We start from the raw sequence: 24,533 nt of genomic DNA, 5'->3' as shown, positions 1-24,533 counted from the left end.
TGTTCTTTAGAGAACGATACAATGGAAATAGTGTGAAATGTAAAGTTGTCGGGACAATGTTCAACATCACTATTGGGGTAACTTAATTTAGACATGGTCTACATCAAATCCCCACATCATGCTGGGTATCAGATTCAGAGAAGAAATGAGCCTCTGTGTTCATTTTTCGGTGGGAGTAGAGAGGTGAAGAAAAGCAGAGCTCCCCACCCAATGAGGAGGTTGCCACCCTCATTAGGAAGGAAGCAGTAGGTTTGTGGGAGCAGGCTCCTCTCAGCTCTCCAGTAGTAATTTCTCAGGAATTCAATGAGTTGGTTGTTAAAAAACAGCCAGTATTAAAAATTTTAAAGATAAAACCTATAATTAAATAAATTGTTTAAAATCAGGTAATAAATGCTCAAAACTCATCACTTATTTTGTTATCTATACTCTCGAGATAATTTACACTTACAGTAGCTATAGAGTATAATACTATATAATGGTGTGCTATTGTATGTCTCCCCAGTTCCACATTCAAGGATATCACAAAATTGGCCACCGTGGGGGTATTTACACCTTGGAAATCAGCATACAAGTCAGGGCTTGTTTTGTTTGGCTGATTACCTAGAATTAAGGAAGTGATAGAGGAAATGTGAATAATGCAGATTAACTTAAAAGTGAGTCATGTCTGCAGTCATTACATTGTGAACAGTATTTTTTAAAAAAGGAAAATACTTGCCTAATATTTGAAAACTACTATCTGATTAAGCAAAGGTGTTCATGCCCTTGGTAAATGAGTAATGTCTGACATAGTGAGTGCTGAGGCTGAAAGAAGTTCAGTTTAATGTGCACAAGGGTGAGAAATAATTTAGCAGATCACATATCAGATATAGTGACAACACATGTACTGGGAAAGAGTGAATTGGGATGAGAGTCCACTAGTCAAATCATGGTTGAATTGCAATCACAGGTTAGCTATGGATACAACAGCTCAACAAAAATCAGCAACAATTCTGTGAGAGTCAATTGGTTCAGGAAATTTACAAGAAAGAGTACTAAACATTTTATTATTATTTGTGAATTATGTGCTACAGATCCTTCACACCAGTAAAATTTAGACTTAATATGCATTCACATACAGACTTTTTTTTTCTGGAGAGCTGGTTGTTAAATACCTGCCAGCATGCAACTGGATGAGGGTGTTGGCAAACTCATGCCTTGGGGAGGGGTTTATTATCTCCATTCCCACTGCACAAGGGTTAACAGGTTAGTCCTTCTTTTAAAACTGAATCTGATTAGATTCTGCATTAATACATGTCACACTCTCCTGACCAACCCACAGAATTATTCCTCCCCCAAATTCCTGAAGTTCCTTCTGTTTTTATTCACTTGGTACTTTGCAAATGCTACCTCTGTATTGCCTTTTCAACTTACAACATTGTTTATTTATGCCCCATCTCATTTTAGGATAAAGGTGAGTCTCAGAAGCTTTCTTCATGCCTCTTAAAGGTGCCTGCATGGAGTAAGTGCTCAAAAATGTGTTCATTCAGTTAGTCGATGCATCAACATACGTTTGCAGAGTCTGACCTGTGCACTAGATGCTTTGCCAACCCAGGGATTCCAAGATGCATGAGCAACTCGTCTGTCCTCAAAGATCTCAAGAGACTCATAATGATTATGGTTATGGTGATACGATGACAGCCAAGGTTTGCTAAGCACCAAATATGTGCCAGATGCTATGCCATGAACTGCTTATCCCATATAGAGATACTGCTATCTGGGAACTGTGGCTGACTATCCAAAGAAGGCACCTTGAGACAATGTTGTGGTCATTTCAGTTCTCAAGACCCTGTCTGTCCTGGCTCTGTAATGTCAAGCACATGCAGGATTGTGTGAAAGAATGACTGAACGGCCTCGAGTTAGCAGCTAGTTATTCATCCTGTGTCTCCTCTTCTGCCTTCTGCTTAGCTTTCTTTCCTTCCTTCCTTTCACATGAGAGCCTCTATATGGACGGGAACTGGAGTGGCCCGACCCTGACATATGAAAGAAGACTGCTTTCTAAGACTTGTAATCTGGCAATGCCTGATGCACACAGCTTGGGATTCCACCTCTGGCCAACTTCTGTGCTCACCTTCCATCATTGTTCCACCGCCCAATCCCCTTACACCAAGCACTTGGTACCATTTAAAGGGTTGCTGCTCACTCTCTCAGGGAGTCCTATAGGATGGATGGGAGTTCTGTTGGGGGATGGTGGGGGAGGGGGTGGTTAAATTTTTACAGCTGGGGAGTCTTCTCCCAGGATGAGGGCAGTTTAGAGAGGACAGGCTGAGGTGGGAACTGGCCACCACAATTGGAGTTCTACCTTTTCCTGTCCTCGTCACTGTACGAGCCCCCGGGGCACCCACCTAGGCTGGACACAGTCCTGCTCTCCGGAACCCGCAGCAGGTCTCCTCACATGCTAGTTTACTTCTAACGGCTGTCACTCAGCTTTTCTCAAGAGAATGAAAGTTAGTGACATGGCAGCTCAACTTGAGGTTTTTACCTAAAAGCTTACAACCCAAATTCTCACAGATGCTACACTCGATCTTTATTCAACCCACTTGGTAGTCCACAAGATAAAAGTTTCCCCATCACTTTTATGTCTTTGTGCTCCCAAACTTTAAAAATACATCTGTGTGGTAGAAAACATTTCTAAAGTAGATTAGACCTGCACTACTCTCTACAACAGAAAAGGTGGAACGTAACGTAACTTCTGCTTTCATGACTGCAAGGCCAGCTGCCCTGCTGGTAACTGCTGATTAGGGTCAACGTACCCATGTATTCATATTAACAGATTTATTTTTCTATTATAGGAGGGGATTTGAACAGGACCATAAAGACTGGTCAGACTTGAACAGGCAGGGAAGGGAGAGGGGCCGAGTAAGAAGGGGGGCTCCAAAGCCGGTAGCAGATCTACCAGATTTCATGGCAATAAATGGCTGACAGCTTTCATTATCTCACTCTGTTTAAGCAGCTATCTGTTTCGGCTTGGTTAGCTAATTTAGCAAGGAGTTATAAGTAGTAGTCCATACAAATGACACATTCTTTTACAAAATTTCTTTCCTTCTGATTTTCTTTCTTTCCACTGTATCAATTTAACAAAAGAGCTTGTTTTATTAGTCAGATTTGCAGTTCATTCCTGACCCTATTTTTTTTATTTCCTTCTCATGCTGAGCTTTTGCTGGTCACTTGGTTTCTTTTCTAAATTCTACATTCCTTGAAATGAGAACTCAAAGCCTTTTTAAGAAGTCTGAGTAAATCACATATATTTATTCCCATATATCATGTCGCCTTTTCTTTCTCCTCACCCCACCCCAGAATATGGATTTCTGTCCAGTTACACAGCATCCCTGGAGCTGTGAACTCCACCCGTACTGTCAAAAGAGACCCTGAATTTACCTGCCTGCTCCACTGCCCAACTCCACCAGCTGCCCAGTGGCCATGTGACCCTGTGGCATGGCCTCCCAGTGGTCAGGGCTCAGGAGGCTCAACACTACCTGCTCATATACTGGCCCCTTTGCAAACATACATATGACCCCAGGCTAGTTGCTTAACATCTCTGGGCCTTGGGCTCTTCAACTGGAAAATGGGCATATGACAAGTACCTAAGTTATATGGATATTCTCGATATTAGATAACATACGTATATTGCTTGGAGTAATACTAGGCATAAAATTTGGCTTAGAAAAATCTCTTAAAATGTACATCAGATTGCTTAAAACCCAAATACCCAACCCTGGACCCTAAGTGCCCTCTGGTGACCTGCCTTACCCATGTCAATTTCCCCCTTATTTGCCATGCTCCAGTCACATACTGGCCTTAAGCTCTTTTACACCTTAGGACCTTTGCACATGCTGTAACCTCTGCCTGGTTTCTTGACTTGTCTTTACTTGGGTAATTAATGATCCTTCATCACTTAGCTTAAATGTCAATTCCTAATGTGATGGAGGCCCTGCCCAACCGGCCAGGCTAAGTGTCCATATCCTTCTCTTTCCTTTATAGCACTTAGTACAAGTTGTGACTATTTATTTGTTGGTTTACTTGTTTAATAGCAATTTATTCTCCTAGACTATAAACACCATGAGGCCAGGGACTATGCTGATTCTGTTTAATCCTGTGTCACCCACACCTAGCATGTAGTTACCTATTGAGTGAATGGGAATGAGTGGCTAAGTAACAAACTTGGAAGATGGGTATGGTCCTGGCCTTTTTCTCCAAATAGGTTATATTCACTTACTAAAGCTAATAAAACCTTCCCTTAGCCACAGATTTTACTGGCTTTGCCTGGAAATGAAGTAAGAATCATTCATTTACTGATACACTTATTCAATAAGTATCTCTTAATGTCTGTCACATACTTGGCACTATATAGTGGACTCTGTTTGCTAAACAAAAGAAAAGAAGACCTGAAATCTCCCTCCACTCCCACCCCTACAGGGATAGTAGACATAAGAGATGTACATAATAACACAGAAGATAATTAGATAATATGACAAGGCTGTGAATCATTATTTGCCAAAGGAATACATTAAGATGCAAGAAGAGAGAAACCACAAAGATAGGAATTTTGGTGGGTCCTCAGGGAGGAGTGAGAGGTAAAGAAGAAAAGAGCATTTTCTGCAAGAGAAATGCCGAGGTGGGAAGAGATAATGAGGTCAAGGTATGGGATTCGGGGGATGAGAAGACTGATCTGGTGATTCAAGTGAGGGAGCACAGTGTGGTGGGAGGGGAGCCTGGAAGAATCCAATGAAGAGGGGAGATGAAAATCCTCATTCTTTTCAATGGCTAATATTACATTCGCCTTGTTGTCCAGCATTTTGCCTAGTGTTTTATAGATGTTTTACATTCAATAGCTTGCTGAAATAATTACATCAAATAAAAAATTATAAACACCAATAGACTCATGTCACCGGAACTAGTAGGAAAGTTCTGAACCCTCCATACATTTCTAAGAGAAGCCCCTAATGGATTCCCAGGAGAACATCTCCAAATTTTCAAATACTATTACAAAAAAGGTTCAAAATATAGACAAGATTGTATATTCTCTAACTCACATTAGAAAGCAAGATCTTGATCTAAAATGCCAAGTAAGGGCAAACATGGGGCTGGGGGTCAGGGAGAGAGAATTATTGGACTAACTCATATAAGAACATAGTTTAGTATATCATAAATAATATTCTACAGACAAAAGGGAAATGTTTCAAAGACAAACAAGTATAAGCTATTCTACAAAGACAGACCTAGCACTCAATGAGGAGATTATTAGTACAGTTCAACACATTGATAGACAAAAATCTGTTCTTAAATCTAAGAATGATTTTGGTGGATGCTGAGAAAGCCATCATTAACATTCAACATTAATACTTTACAAGAACTCTAAAATAGGAAGAGGAAATGTATTCCTTAAGATAAAGAAGATGATAGATTTAGATGTGAGTTTCAATATTATTCTCCAAGAGGCAGTCCTAGATTAGTGCTGCCCATTAAGCACTTTCTGCAATGATGGGTTATCTATTTACGCACTGTTCAGTGTAGTAGCAACTGGTCAGATGTAGCTACTCAACACTAAGATGTGGCTAATGTGGCTGAGAAACTGAATTTTTTTTACTTTGTTTAACTTTTAATTTATTTACATGTAAATAGCCACAAAGGGCTAACTGCTACCATAGGGAATAGCACAGTCCCCTAGAGACCACTTTGCAAACACAGGCAGAAGCCTTCAATGCCCCTCTCAGCACTGCTGCTGGAAGTAATATTAGAATATATTGCAGGATAATACTAAAAAGAAATACAGAAAACATATAGGAAAGGTGGAAATAGAAATGTCACTTCTTTTGCAGATGATACAATAGAGTAAATAGAAACTCCAAGCTTACCTAAATGCATTCCAATGATATGAAGTGGAAGAGGCAGTGAAAAATGGTGATATTCCTGAAGCTGAAAAAATAAAATACTTGAGAACTTATATATCTTGATAAATAAGATACACAGTGAAGTAAAAACTATTAAATCATAATGGAAAAAATAAAAGAATATCTAAATAAACTAAGTTATGTCCTTTGCTCCTGACTTAGAAAATTTAAAGTATCAGTGACATGAGTCCATAAAACAAAAAACAGATTAACATAAGAACAATTTAATTCCTGCTAGAATGCTCTAGAATGTAATAAACCACTTGCAAAATTAATAAGGAAAAATAAATACACAATAATACGAAAGAAGATTGGAGGAGAATGTAATAATCAAATTTCAGGATATATTATAAAGTGATCTTCATCAAAACTGAATTTTGCTGGATCAAAGCCAGGCCAAAGACTCTAATAAAATAATGATTTCAGAGATGGATTTAAACACTTATAAGTCCTTAGGATACAGCAAAGGAAACAAAACTAAGAATCATAATAATGGATGAAGGAATCACCATTTAATAAATGCTGGTAGAACAATCTGTATGCAGAAATGTAGATTATATCCATAACTCACCAAATATAATACTTTCCAAATTGGTTAATGAAGTAATTAAACACAGAGAGCATTAAAAAAATCAGGCCTTTGTCCCAGCTGTAGCAGAGAGATAAATTCATGACTATTGTACAACACAGTATTATAAGACTGAAAGAAGGTGGATTCATATATTTTAAAGTCTACTTAAAGTTTCCTTTATAAAATGTAACAGAACAAATACAAAGGGGGCAAAAGAAAGTTTTGAATTATGACAAATTATGATAAATCATGGATATTTACAATCTAAAATAGGAATGACATTATGATATAAACATATATTGTCAGCAATAATGAAACCCCACTTGACAAACGGCTAATGTCGGAACAGAAACAAGGGAGAGAGAAGGAATATTAATAAGTGGCAACCCGTGCCAGCCACTTTACAGAAATGTATTCTGCACCCTGGGCAATGTATGGCATAAACCAACACATGGGAAAATGTGCAAGCTCACTAATAATTAAAAAAATAATGAATCAAAATAGCTACATCTATATGAAAGCAATATAAGCAATGATAAAAACAGGAATGGCAGAGCTTTTGTGAACAAGCTTACTCAACCATTGCTGGGGCAATGTGAATTACTCCAATGTTTCTGTAGGCTGTCTGACAATATGGGACAAGAGCTATAAGACCTTTTCATCCTTAATCTTCTTTGGACCTATATCCCAAGGAAATAACCAAAGAAAAAGAGAGAGCAATAGGAAGAAGAGTAAGCAATGTGCACAAATCCAACGACATGTTACTAAGAACAAAAATTAAATCGGTTTAAATTTCCATAGGAGAACAGGTTAAATTGGGAATATCAACTCTGTGGGAGTCTACGAAGTTATTAAAAATTGTAAGTAATCATGTGAGTCGCTCCATAGATAGAAAGGTAAATATGGAACAATTTTAAGCTTAAAACACCAAACCAAACCAAGAATAAGAATCCTAAATAGGAGAACACTGCAAAACATTTCAATTGTACACGGAAGATGACAATTGTGAGGCAAAGCCCTTACCTGGATGAAATGCCCTTCAAATACCGAGGAGAAATTAGGTTAAAGCATCAGCATCTGGTTTACGCACCCACCTGGTAAGCCTCTGAATTGTATCCATAGATCATGAACTACTCCATCAAGAATGCTCTAGGCCTGACTTTTCCAACATTTCTAGAGCTTAGGTAATTTAGCTCCAAAAGAATATAACCAGAAAAAGATCTGATCAGCCTCAGTATTTGGGGTTTTTTTCTTTTATTTTGTGGATTAAGGAAAGGAGTATACAAACTATACGTGTACAATTCCAATTCAAGAATTTAAGCCACTGCTTCCTACCAAAGTGCGTAAGTGACTAAAAGCACCACAACTAGAGCCACTGTCAACGAGAGCTTGATTTGTAACTGCCCTCACGATAGCATTAGCCTTTCCACAACGCATGGCCTGGGCAGTTAGACACCACCAGGTGGTCAGTTGCAATATTCCCTGTGGATATCCTAAGACCATGTGAAGTCCATTTCAGCAAAACCATTCTGCAATTACTACAAAGGCAGAAGATTTTAAAAGGCAGATTAGAGGGAAAATAAAATCTGTCGTTGGAATTCATCTGATACTTAGACTCGCAGAGAAAGAATTGGATAAAGGTAGTTGGAGTCAACATCTTCCTCTGCCTAGGAAAGATCATTTATTCTCATGGCTTAGTGGCCACCACCACTACCTCAACCTGAATTCTAGCCCCATGTTTTTGACTAGATTTCCTAACAGGATATAATGTAACCATTTCTATTTATAGCTTAGATGTCTATAACCTTACTTTATCATGCTTGCATGTTCTCATCTGTACCACTCGTTGTAGTTGGGTCATATACCCAGTTGCCCCTCTTGCCAGTTTACCTCCTTACCTGTCCCATGTCAAGCAATTCATAATGGAAAATACCTTAGTCCATCCAGATAAAACACATATAAATTTCAGGATAATGCTCTCTTAATGTTGGTACAGATTTAAAAACACAAAAAAAAGGAAGTCCTAAAAAGGTTGATATGAACAGATGGCCTCTAGTTGCTTGGGTGAGCATTGATGGAAACAAGAATTTAAGACCTCTGGCAGCTAACTCCTTCCATCTTTGCTGGGGGGCAGTGGGTGGTGTAAAGAGCACAGCACTGGAGTTGACCACCTGGGCCTGAACACGGGTGAACACGGGTTATGCTACTCAACAGCTATGTGATAGTGCGCAAATTGCTTTCCTGGGCCTCAGTTTTTTCCATTTATAACCTGGGAGTAATGATGGTTCTTACCCTGTAAGATTGGTAAGAAGATTAAGTGATTTAAGATGTAAAGTGCTTAGAATAGTAGTGCCTGGCACACAGTAGACATTGAATAAATGTTAGTTATTCTTATCATCCTCATCATCCACTAAGAACAAGCTGTGGGTTCCAGATCTAAGCCCACAGAACAATCCTTACTTTAAGCAGGAATGCTGGATAAGCAAAAGCAAAAAAAGATGGACAGAAAAGATCTGGGGTGGAGGGGTAAGGAAACCATCCCATAGCAAGAGAACAGAACAGAGTCACTTTAGTGGTGGCATATCAGGCTGAAAATCTAGAAACTTCTACCTCCAAGGACTTTCCTGCTGCCTTCAGTTCTGAGCAACCTTCATGTGGACCTTTCTTTAGGTCCAGTTGCACATGGTGGCTGCTCAGCCTGTGGTCTGACTTTTCTGCCTTTCAGAGTTCTTGTCAATGTGCATCCTTAAAATAATCCCCCATTACTTGAGATCATCTGAGTAAGACCCTTTGCTTCTCTGAACCTAAGATCAACTAGCCAAGGCCTTTTTTTTCCAGAAGAAGACATGTGGAACCACCAGTGCAGAGTAAACTCTCAGCGAAGCCAGTCTGACCAGGGCTCTCAGCTCCCAGCACAGTATCCTTTCTGGCTGACCTTCCCCCCAGCTGGGGGAGCTGTCTCAGGTAATCCTGCTGCTGTTTTCAGTGTGCTTGCCTCAGACATTTAGACTTTCCTCACCTTTCAGGTTTGTAGCAGCCACTGTGGCCAGTAGTTTCTGTCAAGGTGCATGTCTTCCCATTTTTAAAATGACTAACATAAACTATGGGATGTGCCTAGGTTTCAGATATTTCTTTGCCTGCTCTTTAGCGCTCTCATCCCTCCTGTTTCCTTGCCTACTCCTGCTGAGCCTGATTCCTGGTTACTGAACCCCTCACAGGGAAGGCTGAAAGGGACTAAGAATTTAGCTCTGCAGTCATTTCCTTGGATTTCTGCAAGCCCCCGTCCCCCTTAATGAGCAGCTCAGCTTGCTTCCTGTTCAGCTTTTCCTCCTCTACTGTTGCAAAATCCATTTTACCTCAATCAGTAGACCTTCCCTTTCCCCAATCAGGAGAAGTTATTAACTTCAGGGCTCCAGTTTCAACCCAACCATCTATTCTCTAATGAACACCACCTCCCCTCAACACCTAGATTGCCAAAGGCACACCATTTCCCCATCTTCTCCTTATTTTTTATTCTTATTTGGCCTCTCTGGCATTTAGCCCTTTAGGACCCCTTTCTCTTCTCTGCCGCAAACAGTGTCTGGTAATACAGTATTTGTAAGCTTTTCTCTCAATTTTGGGCTGGGATCCAATCCCAAATTGCCTTCCCTTAGTTATACTTTTTCATCTTTTTTTATTAAGTCCCTGCACTGCTCAATACATGCAGAGTGGTGGCTTCTGTCCTCATGTCTTACTTCCCACATAAATTGGGTAGCATCTGCTTCTTCCCCATCTTATCTCAACTACAAATCCCTCCCAAAGAGGGATTTGACACCAAATCCTTGGTTGGATATGACACCAAAAGCACAGGCAACAAAAGCAAATATAGATAAATTGGGCTATGTCAAAATTTAAAAATTCTGCACATCAAAGGACAATCAGCAGAGTGAAAAGCAAAACCATAGAATGGGACAAAATATTTGCAAATTGTACAGCTGATAAGGGGTTAATATCCAGAATATATAAAGAACCCCTACAATTCAACAACAAAAAAACCCACACACAACCTGACTGAAAATGGGCAAAGGCCTTGAGCAGACATATCTCCAATGAAGATACACAAGTGGCCCATAAAAGTGCCCAATGAAAAGATGCTTAAGTCACTAATTATTAGGGAAATGCAAATCAAAACCACAGTAAGATACCACCTCTTACCCCTTGGGATGGCTCCTATCAAGAAAACAAGTTGTTGGAAAGGATATAGAGAAATTGCAACACTTCTGCACTGCTGGTGGGAATGTAAAATAGTACAGCAGCTACAGAAAATAGTACAACAGTTCTTCAAAAAATAAAAATAAAAAATAGAATTTTCATAAGATCCAGCAATTCCATTTCTGTGTTTTTACCCAAAAGAAGTGAAAGCAGGGACTTGAAGATATACACCTATGTTCGTAACAACATTATTCACAATAGCCAAAAATTGGAAGCAACCTAAGTGTCCACTAACAGATGAATGGATAAACAAAATGTGGCTCATATACACACGATAGAATATTATCTAGCCTTAAAAAAGAAGTAAATTCTGATGCATGTTACAACATGGATAAACCTCGAGGACATTATGCTAAGTGAAATAATCCAGTCACAAAAAGACAAATACAAGATTCTATTTAGAGTAGTCAAATTCATAGGTATGGAAAGTAGAATGATGGCTCCCAGGGCATGGGGAGAGGGTTAATGGGGAGTTGTTTAATGGGTATAGAATCTGTTTGGCAAGATGAAAGAGTTCTGGAGATTGGGTGCACAACAATGTGAATGCACTAAACACTACTGAACTGTACACCCAAACATGGTTAAGATGGTAAATTCTATATTATCTGTATTTTACCACTATTAAAAAAAAACTCCTTTGTCACAGGCTGGTAACTTCACTAATTCACTTACTAACTTGGGCAAGTTACTCAATCTCTCCATGGTTCAATTTCCTCATCTGTAGTTAGCAGTTTTTAGTACCTACCTGCCATTGTGAGGAAATAAATTACTACATATAAAGTGTTTATAAGAGTGCTTAGCACAATGTATTCTTCGCTGAATGCCAGTTATCACAGCAGTAATAATAATCATTATTATTTTTGAGCTTGCAAGGCACCGTTTAAAGCACTTTCCTATGCTACAACATTTAGTCTTCAATCCCCCCTAGCTGAAATTTTACAGATGGGGAGATTGAGGCTCAGGATTAAGTGATCTGCCTGGATCACGAAGCCAGTGGGTGGCAGGATGAAGTTTAAATTTGGCTCCAATGAGGTCCAGTTGCCTTGCAAAGAAGAAAGCAATCATCTCACTCTGGCTCCAGATCAAGTCAGAGCTGGAGCTTCTGTCCCAGCCATGAACGGGGGGCGGGGGAGGCTGTGGTAGGGATGACTGAGCAGCTTGGCTCTGCTCCAGACCAACAACCCACCAGCTAAAGAATCCCAACAGTCTTTGTCCTCCTCCCACACCCACTGTGCCCCAGGGACGAGACCAGCTGGGTCCACCATAAAGAACACCAGACAAAAATGGGAAGCTGGTCCCAGAGGTCACATCGGCCCCCCATCAGACAGAAGAGCAGACCTCAGAGGCCTGTGGTCAGGCCTGCTGGGACACCCTCACCAAGCCTACACCAAGGGGACAGAACCCCCACCACCCAGCCATGGGCTCAGGTAGGCGACCCGCCCGCTACCCTGGACTCTCACTGGGCCCATGCTGATTTCCTCCAGAGGTTCTGAGAGTGGAGCCGGAACTCAGCTCCTGGTTTTTCCCCAGGGCCCAGAGGGGTGTGCCAGCAGGAACCTTCCAGTGACTTGCACTTCGGAGTTTTTTCCTTTCAAATAAATTATTTCTCCTCCCCTCCCACTCCAAGTCTTTTAAAATACCCGAGCTGGCCTTGGAGGGCCCACCGTCACTGCCCTTTAGAACCCGGCAGCATTGGGGTCCCTGGTCCCCAGGAAAGGGGGCCACCTGGCCAGAGGCGCCTGGCTGCCTTCCCCCAGCCCCCCAGGCACTGCCCAGCTGGAAGGGTATCCGCCAGCTCAGCCTTCGGACAAGACTCTGGTCAGGCTGCAAGCGAGAAGGAAGACTTGGCACCAAGGGACCCTTGAAGCAAAAAGATCTACAAGCAGGGTTTTGACATTTGCGAAGGTTTTTTTCCCCTCCCAACATTGGGAGGAGCTCTGTAAACACAAACTTTTTTAAACTCCGGCCATTCTCTGTGGAAAAAAATGCTTAAATAAATCCTCTCTCAGAGTGAAAAATCTTCCTCTCCTACCAATTGTTTTTTATATAAGGCAAGTAATACATATTCACTGCACTAAATAAATTAGAAAATGCAGACAGAAAAATTAAAATCACTTGAAACCCTACCTTCCAGATTTAATCACTGTTAACCCTTTGGGCATACATGTCCAGACTTTGTTCAGTGCAAATATCAACATAAATATTTTTACAGATATACAGAAATATGTATACACACTCTTTGAAAAAGTTTTATTAATATGCTGTGAAAGTCATTCCATGTCAATAATATAGACCTGTACTATATTTTAAATAACATTACAGTATATATTATACCACAATATATTTAACCTATTTCTTCTTATCAAACATATAGTTTATTTCATGGTGTTCCCAACTATGAATAAAGCTGTTACTATGTAGGGTTTATACCCTTGTCCAATTATTTAAGAATAATCTCCTAAAAGTGAAATCGTTGGATCTGAGAGTTTTTATAATATGCATAAATCTCCCTAATCAATCTATTTCAACAATATAGTAATTTCTTCAAAGTGAGACCTTTGCCCTGTGCTTATATTGTGAAACAGCCCTCAGTTTTCTCAGTTGTTACATAAGTAGTTCCAAAATAAAACTCCTTAAGCCCCTTGTCTAGAGCTCATAAATGACTCAGTGGCATTTCAAAGATACACAATTTTATTTTGACTTTAGTAATCCACTAAACAGAGACCTACATGACAGATTACCAGGATACTTGCCACGCAAAACAGCTTTGTGCAAAACTGGCCCCACCTTCTGACCACCCCTCATCCTCTGCCCCCCCATCTTTGCCCTCCTTCCCCGCCTTCCTCCGGCACATCCACCCTTCTTCCTCTCCGTTTCTTCCCAAGATCCTTCCCTTCTTTCTTTTCCATTCCTTCCCTTCACCTTTTCCCTCTCTTTCTTTCCTTCTTCCCTCCTCATCTCCTCTTCCTTCCTGAAGCAGTAAGGACCCTGCCTCAAAGTCAGGCAGAGGTTCCAGCTGCACAGGGCCTTATAAACTGTCTGTGAAATCTTCAGTTTTTGGAATTCATTATTTAAGTTCTGTGGAAATGAGTTAGCTTTGAAGTCTACTGACTCATCCTCTGCTTTAACTTGTTTCCTGTAAATGATCCATTAGTTTTTGGCAAGGCCCATGTCACACAGCATCCCCACCAGAAGGGGCTGTACTACAACCCTGGACAATTCTAAGACTGCCTTTTGCAGTGGGACTGGAAGCAAGATGGGGCCGTGCAGCCTCTGAGGCTTTCTTAAAAGTTGTTTCAACCAGCCCCATGCTGCCTCAAATTAATAATGTGAAACACATGCTCCATCTGCCTGAGAAAGGGTGACAAAGGCATTTATGTTTATAATGGCCAAAATTATTCTACAGATGAAAATTCTTCTAAAGCTAGTCACTTAGGCTAGTCAATCAGTTTCACCAAGGGGGAAAATTCCCTTCAATCATTCCTCTTTAGCCCTCTTTGCCAAAATGGCCAGTTCACTGTGGCATTAAGATGTTGAAAGGGGAAACAAATGGAGATTATAAACAGTTCTCTTAAGTTTTCAAACTTTCTGCCTCTAATAAGGCATGCATAGATTAGTGCCAACAGCTAAGTGGGAAAGGCCATGTGCCTTTTCACAAAGATCCAGGGAACTATGCAGGATTCCTGTGGATTTTAGAGACTAAAAAAATCAATTACAAGGCTGCTTCTTAAAGGAAAAAAAAATTAAATTGGGCTGGAAAAGTACTATTATCAGCAAAATGCTAAATCGCCCTCCACCCACTCCTTCCTTGGCTGATGGGGCAAGAAAATTGAGCTGATGGGATAAAAGATGTCCCTTTGATATCAGAGCAAATAAAGCTTGAATTATTGACAGATCATGTTAATTTAGCTGAATTTTACTACCACATTTCAAAATGAAATTATTCTAACATCTATGCCTCAAATTAAGATCCTGATAATATATACTGCAGTCCAGAAAATGTCTTAGGTCCAGATGATGTAAAGCCTGTTTCCCCTTGAGAGTAAACACTGGCTGTGGTTTCTCATCGGCCTCATCCCTCCAAATAAATTTAAGCACTGGTGACGTCAGGGAGGACTGCCTGGTTATCACGGCACATCTGGGGCTGGGGATGGGGGAAGGCAATGCCACTTAACAGTCACAGTGGCTGGAATGTCTTCAATGCAGGATTGTTAGAATATAGCTTTCTCTCACGATATACAGAAATGGAAAACCTGTATGAGAAAGATTAACACACAGCGCACACAACTTGACGCTCTTATCCCTCTGCCACGGTGGAATCTGAGCTTCAAGTTTCTCATTCTATCTTTGCTCCCATGGGTCCCATGTGTCTTTGGGGAGTATTCACAGATTCCCAGTGCCCATCTGTGTGAGCTGTGCCAGCATCTCATCAGAAGCAAACTCTGTCCCCAAGTCCCCAGGTCCTCAGCACTGCCCCACTGACCTCAGTACCTCACTTCATCGTGGGGGTGGGGGGGTGAAGGGGGTGGGGGAAAGCAGGGAGTCAGGCCAGCCTGCCAGTGCCCAGGTGGGTTCCCATGTCTAGTCTTCACCCTGAAAAGAACACAGCCCTTTAACCTGTGGTACCTGTTCCTTAGACACAACAGGAAGATGTCTTCTCCCCAAAGCTTTCATGTAGCAAAGCTTCACCAACTTCCACCAGGCCCGCTAAAGCCGGGCCCCTCAGCACCCATGAAGGGGGCCCACGCTCTGCAGAACTTGCACTCCAGACAGCCCCGCTGGCCAAAGGACATTGAGACTCTAACTCCCAATTTTAAAATGACTTCTCATAATTCCTCTCACTTTTACAGAAAATAAGATTAAATGTTTGTAAGACTTCTTCTGGATATATTTTCACTTTCCAAGCACAGAGTACAGAAACGAAAAAAAAAAGGAAAAAATTAATTCTCAGCAGCCACAAGATGAGAACGCCTCCCAGCTCTGCCAAATCTGAAGCATTATGCACATACAAAGAACATGATGCAATAAAACCTCTCTAAACACTGATACTTTTCCTCATTTAATCTAGCAACTCCTTAGTGTTCACATTTTAACTGCAGTTTTAGAGCCTTAAACTCCTCCAGAGGTGCTAAAATACAAAAGAATCTGAAGCATTATTTAACGCTAACTTAAAGCAAAAGAGGACTTTGAGGCCTCTTAAAATAAAAATGCAACAATTTAAGTCACTCAAACCTCAGAGTCTGCATGAGCGTAGCAAACTAAGTCTGTTGAATCTTGACTAAGGAAATAAGCTGCTGTAAAATGTAAATAACTCCTCATTGGCATCTCTAGCTTTTACTGTTTTACTGTTTTAATTTAAAAAATGGAGTGTAATTACCTCTTATTTACTAGAGTCACAAATGCTGCCAAAGGGAAAATAAACCACTACTTTTGGGATGAAGTTGCTGACAAAGGTTTGACAAAGAAAAATAATTAATAGCTCCGTGCTGTTCAGGGTGAGTTGGGGCGTGGTGAAGTGAACTTGCTGAGGATGTGCCGGGCAAGGCTGCCGTGTGGCCTGCAGAGCCCCAGAGCCAGGCCAAGGGCACAGCACACACCGGTCCTGAGAATCATGGCAGCTTCTAGAAGGGCTTAGGCTTATCAGGTGGAACAAAAGTCCAAGAGGTTTTTGCATTTCCTCCTTCAGTCATGATTTTGTGCAGAAACTGCCTGGCTTTCTGGTTCCACACAGTCTCCTGTTTAAGAAAGCTGTCCAGAGATGATTAATGCCCTTCAGCTGGGGGTGCGAGGGATGTCCACGTTTGATTCTGGACTCTACCGTTTAGCAGGTTCATCCTCAGAAATGGAGGCAAGAGCCTTCAGCACAGGGAGCCTCCAATGGAAGGCAGCTTCTTGGAGCCTGCCTGGTGGCAACTTACCTGACCACAGTGGTACTTGAGGGGCCCAAACAGAGGAGGGATGTGGGAGGATCATGTATGGCTGGGTCAAAACCCTTAGAAAGAAGAGTCTGCCTCTTAGGAGGTATTGAGTTTAGAGGATCCATCTCAACTTTGCTTTTAAAATAGACTATACAAGTCTTTTGAATACAAACATTAAATTCAGGCAGATAGCCCTATGTATTTTTATTTGTCTATCACGAATGCTAGGATGCTCATGACCCAGAACAGTAAGATAAAATCACTCTTGTTATCATTATTATTAATGATGGATGACTTGTAACACCTGCACATTTCTGTCCTGTGTGATTACCTCTTCCTGTCCTCTGGGCACAATGTTTTATGATTGGCAACTAATTCAGATCCTTCTGGGATGTGTTTGGACAGGTGACAAGAGTTCAGGTCTTTAAACCAAACCAGATTTCACTTTTGGCCTTGATTAAGTCACTTAACATGCCTGAGCTTCACTTTCCTCATCTATGAAATGAGTATATAATATCTCTGCAGCAGAATGGGCAGGGAATATGCTGGTCTGATGCACCCTGGACATTCAAAGGCAAATGCCTGGCAGGGGCAGACATCTCCATCCCAATGCCTGGCACGCAGAGGGTGCCCAATACATGAGACCTGTTGTTTTTATTACTGTCACTAACATCAGCCACAAAAACAAAATAATAGATGTTATTGACCCCAGAAAGAAATTTCTAATTCAAACTTCATTATCTCAATATAACTCAGCTATTTTTTTCCCCTTCCTCATAGAATTTTTTTTAAAAGCCCTGATATTTTGGCTCCAACTTCTCAGTGATAATCTTGGCTTTAGGAATATCCATTCTGAGTTTCTGACCCAAGGAGATTATTAATGCTGAAGTAGAAGCAGAAATTAGGAAATCTGGATGAAGTGAAGGTCTGCTCTCAGCTATAACAAGATCATTTGCTCCTGCAAATATTATTTCTTGGCTATTGGTTTCTTTTGTCTGGATTTCTACCGACAGAGAACTCTTGGGGAAAGAATCTGTCCGGGGCCCACACATGTTTTCAGACTAGGCTGGTACATCCTGTCCTTGATACAGAGCCTGGCACATCAGTAGCAAAACAGAATTCTCTTTTGACACACTTTGTGGATTTTGCTGGACCCAACGCTTGCTATAGAAACCACCCCTGAGCCCTCCTTTCTAGCTGAGCTGGCAAACTGCTTCCTGGAGCCCCCTGGTGGCCCTTTCATTGTTCACACCACGTTCTCACACCCCTTTGGGGCAGCGAAAAGCAGCTTTATAAGATCTACGCAAGAGTTCGTCACTGGCATCCATCACCCACTGGGATACCCCACATTTTTAGGACAAAGCCAACATGCTCTGTGGTGAGGCAGGTTCAGAAAGAGCACCTCTCTCTAATGTCAGAGTCTTTCACTAAGCATCTCTTCAGCACCTACTGTGTGCCCAGCTCATGTTGGGCATGAAGTATACAGACAGGATTATAGTTCAGTCCCTGCTCTCAAAAAGCTTCCAGACTAGAGGAAGAGGCAGAGTTGTGACCCAAGAAGGACAATACAAAAAGAGATGTGTCAAGTTTTGGGGGCACCCTGGGGACAGTGCCAATCTCCCTAGGGAACATGGAAAAGGCATCAGGGAAAAGGTTAAAAACAAAAAAAGTTAAGGTGAACTTCAGAGTCTTTTCTTAGAGACCAGGAATTAGAACAGCAAAGAAAGAAGGGAAGACACCCCAGGCAGAGGATCAGTATGCCCCAGAGCCCAGGCCTCCTGGGGGCATGTGGAGAAGAGAGGGTGTTCACAGCAGGGCCAGGGGGCTGGTGAAATGGCCAGGTCAGACTGAGAAGGACCTCATGGGCTACATGAAGTATGGACTTCATCTTCTCCACTGTGGTTTTCCAAACTGTGCCTGAGGCTTCCCACAGACATTTGACTCTGATGTCATAGATGCTGCGGCCAAGAGAAAACTAGTAGCCATCCATCCCCCAACTTCAAATTTCTGTGTCCAACTTGACTCTAACCAGAAAAAAAATATCAGACAAGTTCCAATTGAGGGGCATCCTACAAAATACCTAAGTTAAACTAGATCTTAGATTCTTTTCTTAGAGTCTAGCACATTTCTAAAACACCAGGACTCCTGAAAATTGACAAGGTCATTAAAAATACAATTAAGTCTTAAGAACTTATCACAGCCAAAAGGAACCTGGGGAGATGTGACGACAAAATATAATATGCTATCTTGGATGGATTCCTGGAACAGAAAAAGGGCTCTACTAAGTAAAAACTAAAGAAATCTGAAAAAGTATAGACTTCAGTGAATGATTATATATTGATCTTCGTTCATGAAGTGTAACTAATGGAAGATGTTAATAAGAGCAGAAACTAGGTACAGGGCATCTGGGAACTCTGTACTGTTTTCACATTTCCCTGTGCATCTAACAACTGTTTGAAAAAATACAATTTTAAAATTTCTATGTTCATCCAAATAGCCAACCTGTTGTCCCTGATGAGTTTTATATTAACTAGATGTGATAAATAAGAACTAAGAAAACTAATTTATACTCTAGGAACAATAGCCAACATTTACTTAGTATCTATCCTAGGCCAGGCACTCTGCTATGAACTTTACATACCTTATCATATTTGATCTCCACAATGATCCCATGAAATAGGTCTCTCAGCACTCCCATTTTACAGGTAAGGAAAGTGAGGCCCAGAGCCGTGAGACAACTTCTCTGAAGTTATATATAAGGCAGACTCTGGATTTGAACCAGATCTTAATGATGCCAGAGTCCAGATGCTTAATGACTCTATATTGTCTCCTGACTTTCTGTTTTATACACTGAAGTTTCATTGAAAAAGAAGGTTCTGTACTGACTTTTTTCTTTTTAACATTTGAAACCACAGCTATAGACAGGATGGGTAGGAGGAGGGACTAGGCTGGAGCTGCATTTTGGAGCAAATATGCTGGCAGCTGCCGTGTGAAGGATGGACCAGTGCAGGCACTGGGCCCTGTTGCTAAGATTTTCTAGCAATGTCTCCAAAAGGAGGAGGAGAGGCAACCAAAGGGAATGAACTTCCCTAAAAGGATAAGCAAAAGCCCTTGCATGGGAACCCTTAGTATCCAGTTCCAACCAATCAAACCATGTGCATTGCTGAGCCCCTAAATGTGTGCCTGGCCTGGGCCTGCCTCCAGGAGCTCCCTGTCTGCTGCCTCCACAGACAGGATCTAATGGCTAGTAAAAAGGAAATAAGTGTAGCCTAGGTGATGGAGCAGGCTGGCCTAGAGCCCCTGCCAGGGGAGGGGCAGGCTGGGTGCTTCATGGAGGCAGCCCGTAGGCCTGGCCCTGAGGCCCAGGGAGGGCAGATGGAGGGACCGTGGCAGACCCCTCTTTCTGTACCTGACCCCTCTTTCTGGAACATTCATCTCCAAGATCGCCATACAGCTGGTCTCCCTCATTATCTCTATCCTAGTCCCTAAATTTCCCCAACTCCTAAAATAGGGCTTAGCATATAGTAGGCACTCAATACATATTTATTAAACAGTCCCAAGGCCAGCCCGCAGCTCCCTGCAGTCCGTGTTCCCAGGTTCCCCAGCTGGAGGGTACTGCGCTCAGCACACAATCTCTGACCATGAGCTCTGTAGCTTCTCCTGCTTTCCCAGATTGAAGAAAAGGACTGTTTTCACCAACATGCTTGAGGGGCCACTATATGTCACCTAGAGGCACATATGGAATTTGGTACCCCTAGAGGTTGTGGAAAACACCTGCAAGTCTCCTAGCCGGTCAACTCCCCAACAGTACAGGCGATGTCTTACATAGCCTGGCACACAGGAGGCACCAATCAACACAATGAAGTAAACAAGGACTTAAATTCATGGGTCATAGGTCAGGATGGAGTACACTAAACTGGGGTTTAGAATATCTGGTGCAAAACCCTTCTATTTGTTTCTTACTGCTGCAAAGTCTTACTGTTTCTTACTGTAACAAATAACCAAATTCTTAGTGGCTTAAAATAATACAAATGTATTATCACACAGTTCTGGTGGTCAGAAGTCAAAATGAGTCACACTGGGCTAAATCAAGATGTCAGCAGGGCTGCATTCCCTTCTGGAGGCTCTAGCGGAGCATCCGTTTCCTTGCCTTTCTGGTTTCTAGCGGCCATCTGCATTTCTTGGTTTGTGGCCCCTTACACCATCCTCAAAACAAGTAATGCTGTATCCTCCTGACCTTCTTCTATGGTCATGTCTCCCTCTTCACTTCTAAGGACCCTGTGATTACACTGGACCCACGTGGATAACCCAGCCTGCTCTCCCTCTTTTAAGGTCAGCTGATTAGCAGCCTTAATCCATTTGCAACTTCAATTCTCCCTTGCTGTCTAAGGTTATGCACTTACAGGCTCTGTGGGTTAGGACATGGACTGCGGTGTCATTATTCACCTTATCACAAAATTCACCCTTTAAAGTCAAACTATAGGAGATAACCACTCTGTCTCCAAAACATGAAAATAATCATTACTGCTTATTAAGCACCTACTGCATACCAGGCATACCACTAGGCACCTCACATACATTATCTAAGTTAATAGTAGTTAATGTTGACTGAAACAGGCACTGTTAATAAACTAGATCATGTCACATATCTGCTAAAATCCTCTAATGACTTCCCATATGTCCTTGGGAAAAACTCACAGCTTTGTGATGGCCCTGTGAGGCCCTATGGAATCTAGCTTTGGCCTAACTCCCAGCCCCATCTCTCACCAGCCTCCCTTCAACCCCCATGCTTCAGCCATGTGAGCCTCCTTTCAGTTCCTTGAACTTCAGTGGCTGTACCTGCTGACCCCTCTTTCTGGAACATTCATCTCCAAGATCGCCATACAGCTGGTCTCCCTCATTATCTCTATCCTAGTCCCTAAATTTCCCCAACTCCTAAAATAGGGCTTAGCATATAGTAGGCACTCAATACATATTTATTAAACAAGCAAATCTAAATTATGTAAGGAAATGAAGCAATATGGCTAAGTTCACAGAGTTAGCCTGCTGGGATTTCAACACTGGACATATTCTGAACCCCAGACCCTCAAGAAGTCAGTCCTCAAGCTCCCCACAGTCCCACAGGGAGCAACAGGGATCAAAACACTGAGTCCCCTGCTCAGGGAAACACTGATATAGGCCTGCTGACCAGGCTGCCATGTCCAATCAATCAGTAAGCATAACCGAGTATGGTCTGTGTGCTTGGCTGGGAGACAAGACAAGGACATGGTCACGGCAAACCAGGAATTCCTAATCAAGTCAAGGAAACCAGTCCAAAACATAAAACAATCCTTTGCACCAAGAGGTGCATGATCCAGGGTTCACCGCTATGACAGGAAGGGCTGCGGGGCCAGGCATGTGAGAACACAATGGGGGCCACAGTGGCTCAGGGCCAGGTGGCAGGGGAGGATGGGGGAGTGTATAGCAAAGGCACCCACTCTGGTACGAGCAGGGCGCGAGTGGAAGACAGCAGGAGGTGCACGTGAGGAAGCAGGGGAAGATCAAGTCAAGTTAGAGCCAGACTCTGGAGGCCTTAAAAGCTGATCTCAGGAATCTATACCTTTTAAAAGGATGGGGAGTCATGGCAGGTTCTTGAGCAGCAAAGCAGCCTGAGTTCTAGGAAGACTTGATGCAGCAGTGGATGGCATCGGAGACTGGGTAGCAGGAAGACCCTGTCTGTGCCAAGTGGCACAGGTGCCAAAAAGGCCTCCGACCACACAGCACATCTGCACCACAAAGCCTTCCTTCAGAGCTCTGTGCCCTTGGCATAAGTATTGCCCACATGCTAAGGGCCTTCCAGTGGGCTGAGAGCTGCATACTCTGGGTGAGGCAGGCTGAGCCTAACATTCCCAGGCCCTGAGCATGTCAAACTTCTTCCCTCTGTGGTAGTCACTGGGCGGCTGGGAACACCTGGAAGGGTACAAGCAGTGACCAAGAGAAAAAAATGGGGGACTGTGACTATAACTGGAGTTTAAGCAATCCTCTCTTATCCCAACCCTAACAGTGAAAATTTACAGTTTCCTGATTTTAGAAAACAAGTTGAAAAGCTGACTAGAAAGAATTTTTGACTCACTGAGCAGGGTCTAAATGCAACATTTAAAAATGCCCCTTTCTAGTTTGTCTCCTCCATGCTTCAACTCCAAATAATAACAATCTGTATTTCTATGGCCTTTCTCTAGGATCAATCCTACCTATACTGCCCTCAGTAGAAAACAACTTGTACACAATTTTCCTGAAGGCATCCAGGGTAGGAGGTTTCAGACATAAGCCTTAAAAAAGAAAAAGGATGGTTCTAACCTGCAAGGGAATTGTTCTTTCCATAGTCTAATAATCAGATATACACATTTTCAACATTAGAATTTTCCGTCTGTTTTGCTGTCATTTGTTGGAAATTTAAATGTCACTGTTTTCTATGGGCAATAGCAATAGCAGCCTGGAGGCCATTATTTTATGTGTGACAGGGAGGCCACTGCATCACAGATTCCAGAGACTGAAATCCCAACCAAGCTAACCACATTGGGGAACTTTTAAAAAAATCCCTGTTGGGCCTTTGAAGTGCCACATATGGGGCACCAGCAATGAGCCAGCAAGACAACAGTAATTGGGAAAGTGCTGTAACAGTGGCACTAAAACTGGAAGACCTTTGTCCCTTCCCATCCTATCCCTTCCTGCCTCAGCAGAAGATAAGAGAAACAGGAGGAGGGAGCAAGGAACGGGAGACACCTGCCACAGGTGCCCAGGTTGTGGGGCAGGCTGGGCAAGGTGGGGAGGCGCACGGACGGGGGAGGGACACTGATAGTCTGACTTCAGACTGGGTGAGCCCTTGATACCTATTGCAAGTCATAATTACCTGAAGGAGACCATCCTTACACAAGCACACCTCGTTTAACTGTGCTTGGCTTTGCTGAGCTTCCCAGATACCTTGTTCTTTTATAAAGAGAAGGTTTGAGGCAACCCTGCATGAAGCTCATCTGCTGGTGCTCTTGTTCCAACAGAGTTTTCTCATTTTGTGTTTGTGTGTCACATTTTGGTAATTCTCACAGTATTTCAAACTTTTCCATTATTATGGTATTTCTTTTGGTGATCTGTGATCGGTGCTTATGACTTGCTAAAAGCGTAGATGATTAGCATTTTCTACCAAACTATTTTTTAATTAAGGTATGTACGTTGTTTTTTTCAAATATAATGCTACTGTACACTTAATACACTACAGGACAGTATAAACATAACTTTATATGCCCTGGGAGACTAAAAAATTCGACTTGCTTTGTTGTGCTATTCACTTTATCGTGGTGGTCTGGAACCAAATGTGCTGTACGTCAGAGGTACGCCAGTGACTGGAAGAGACTGGCAGGTCATGCGATCCACCTGTGATGTCACATGTGTTACTATTATAATCAGGGAAAAACTAATCACAATATGATTTTAATTCAAGAAAGCACTTTTGATGTCCACCAAAAGTATACTAGGCAATTTTAGGCAACCTGGAGAAGAGAATATCCTTTTTCACCATCTCACCTGCTGATCAAGTAAAAAAATTTTATTCTTGAACTTTCTTTGAGGCCTGTCTCAGCTCTAGTTTTTTTTGTGTCCCATTATGCCTCCTGTTTCTTCCTTCATTCTTTTGAATGAAAAACCCATTGGATGGGCAAGGCAGTGACTCATTACATTTGTGTTGTAACTGAGGAAACTGAGGCTAAGAGGGTATAAGTGGTTTGGACATAAACACCCAGCTGGTAGTTGACACAGTCTGAATTCCTCCCTTTGTAAACTATAAAACTAGGCACAGATGAGAGATTTTCATTACTGCTCCCATGTGGACTGTGG

At 42.1% G+C, this 24,533-nt stretch overlaps 1 protein-coding gene across 3 annotated transcripts in view; it reads right to left on the bottom strand.

Moving 5' to 3' along the window:
• PARVA (parvin alpha) overlaps positions 1–24,533 on the bottom strand; it is a 150,339-nt gene that overhangs the window by 100,514 nt on the left and 25,292 nt on the right. The window contains exon 1 of one of the 3 annotated variants that reach the window (XM_073216216.1): positions 5,892–5,916. The exons of the other annotated variants lie outside the window; for them this stretch is intronic. Coding sequence (XP_073072317.1) covers positions 5,892–5,901 — 10 coding nt within the window. The 5' untranslated portion in view covers positions 5,902–5,916. Of the gene's footprint in view, positions 1–5,891; positions 5,917–24,533 lie in introns of those variants that run through there. 3 annotated transcript variants of the gene reach the window in all.

This window comes from Manis javanica, chromosome 11 (genome assembly GCF_040802235.1).
Source record: "Manis javanica isolate MJ-LG chromosome 11, MJ_LKY, whole genome shotgun sequence".
Lineage (NCBI taxonomy): Eukaryota > Metazoa > Chordata > Mammalia > Pholidota > Manidae > Manis > Manis javanica.
This window is presented reverse-complemented; position numbering and strand designations above follow the sequence as displayed.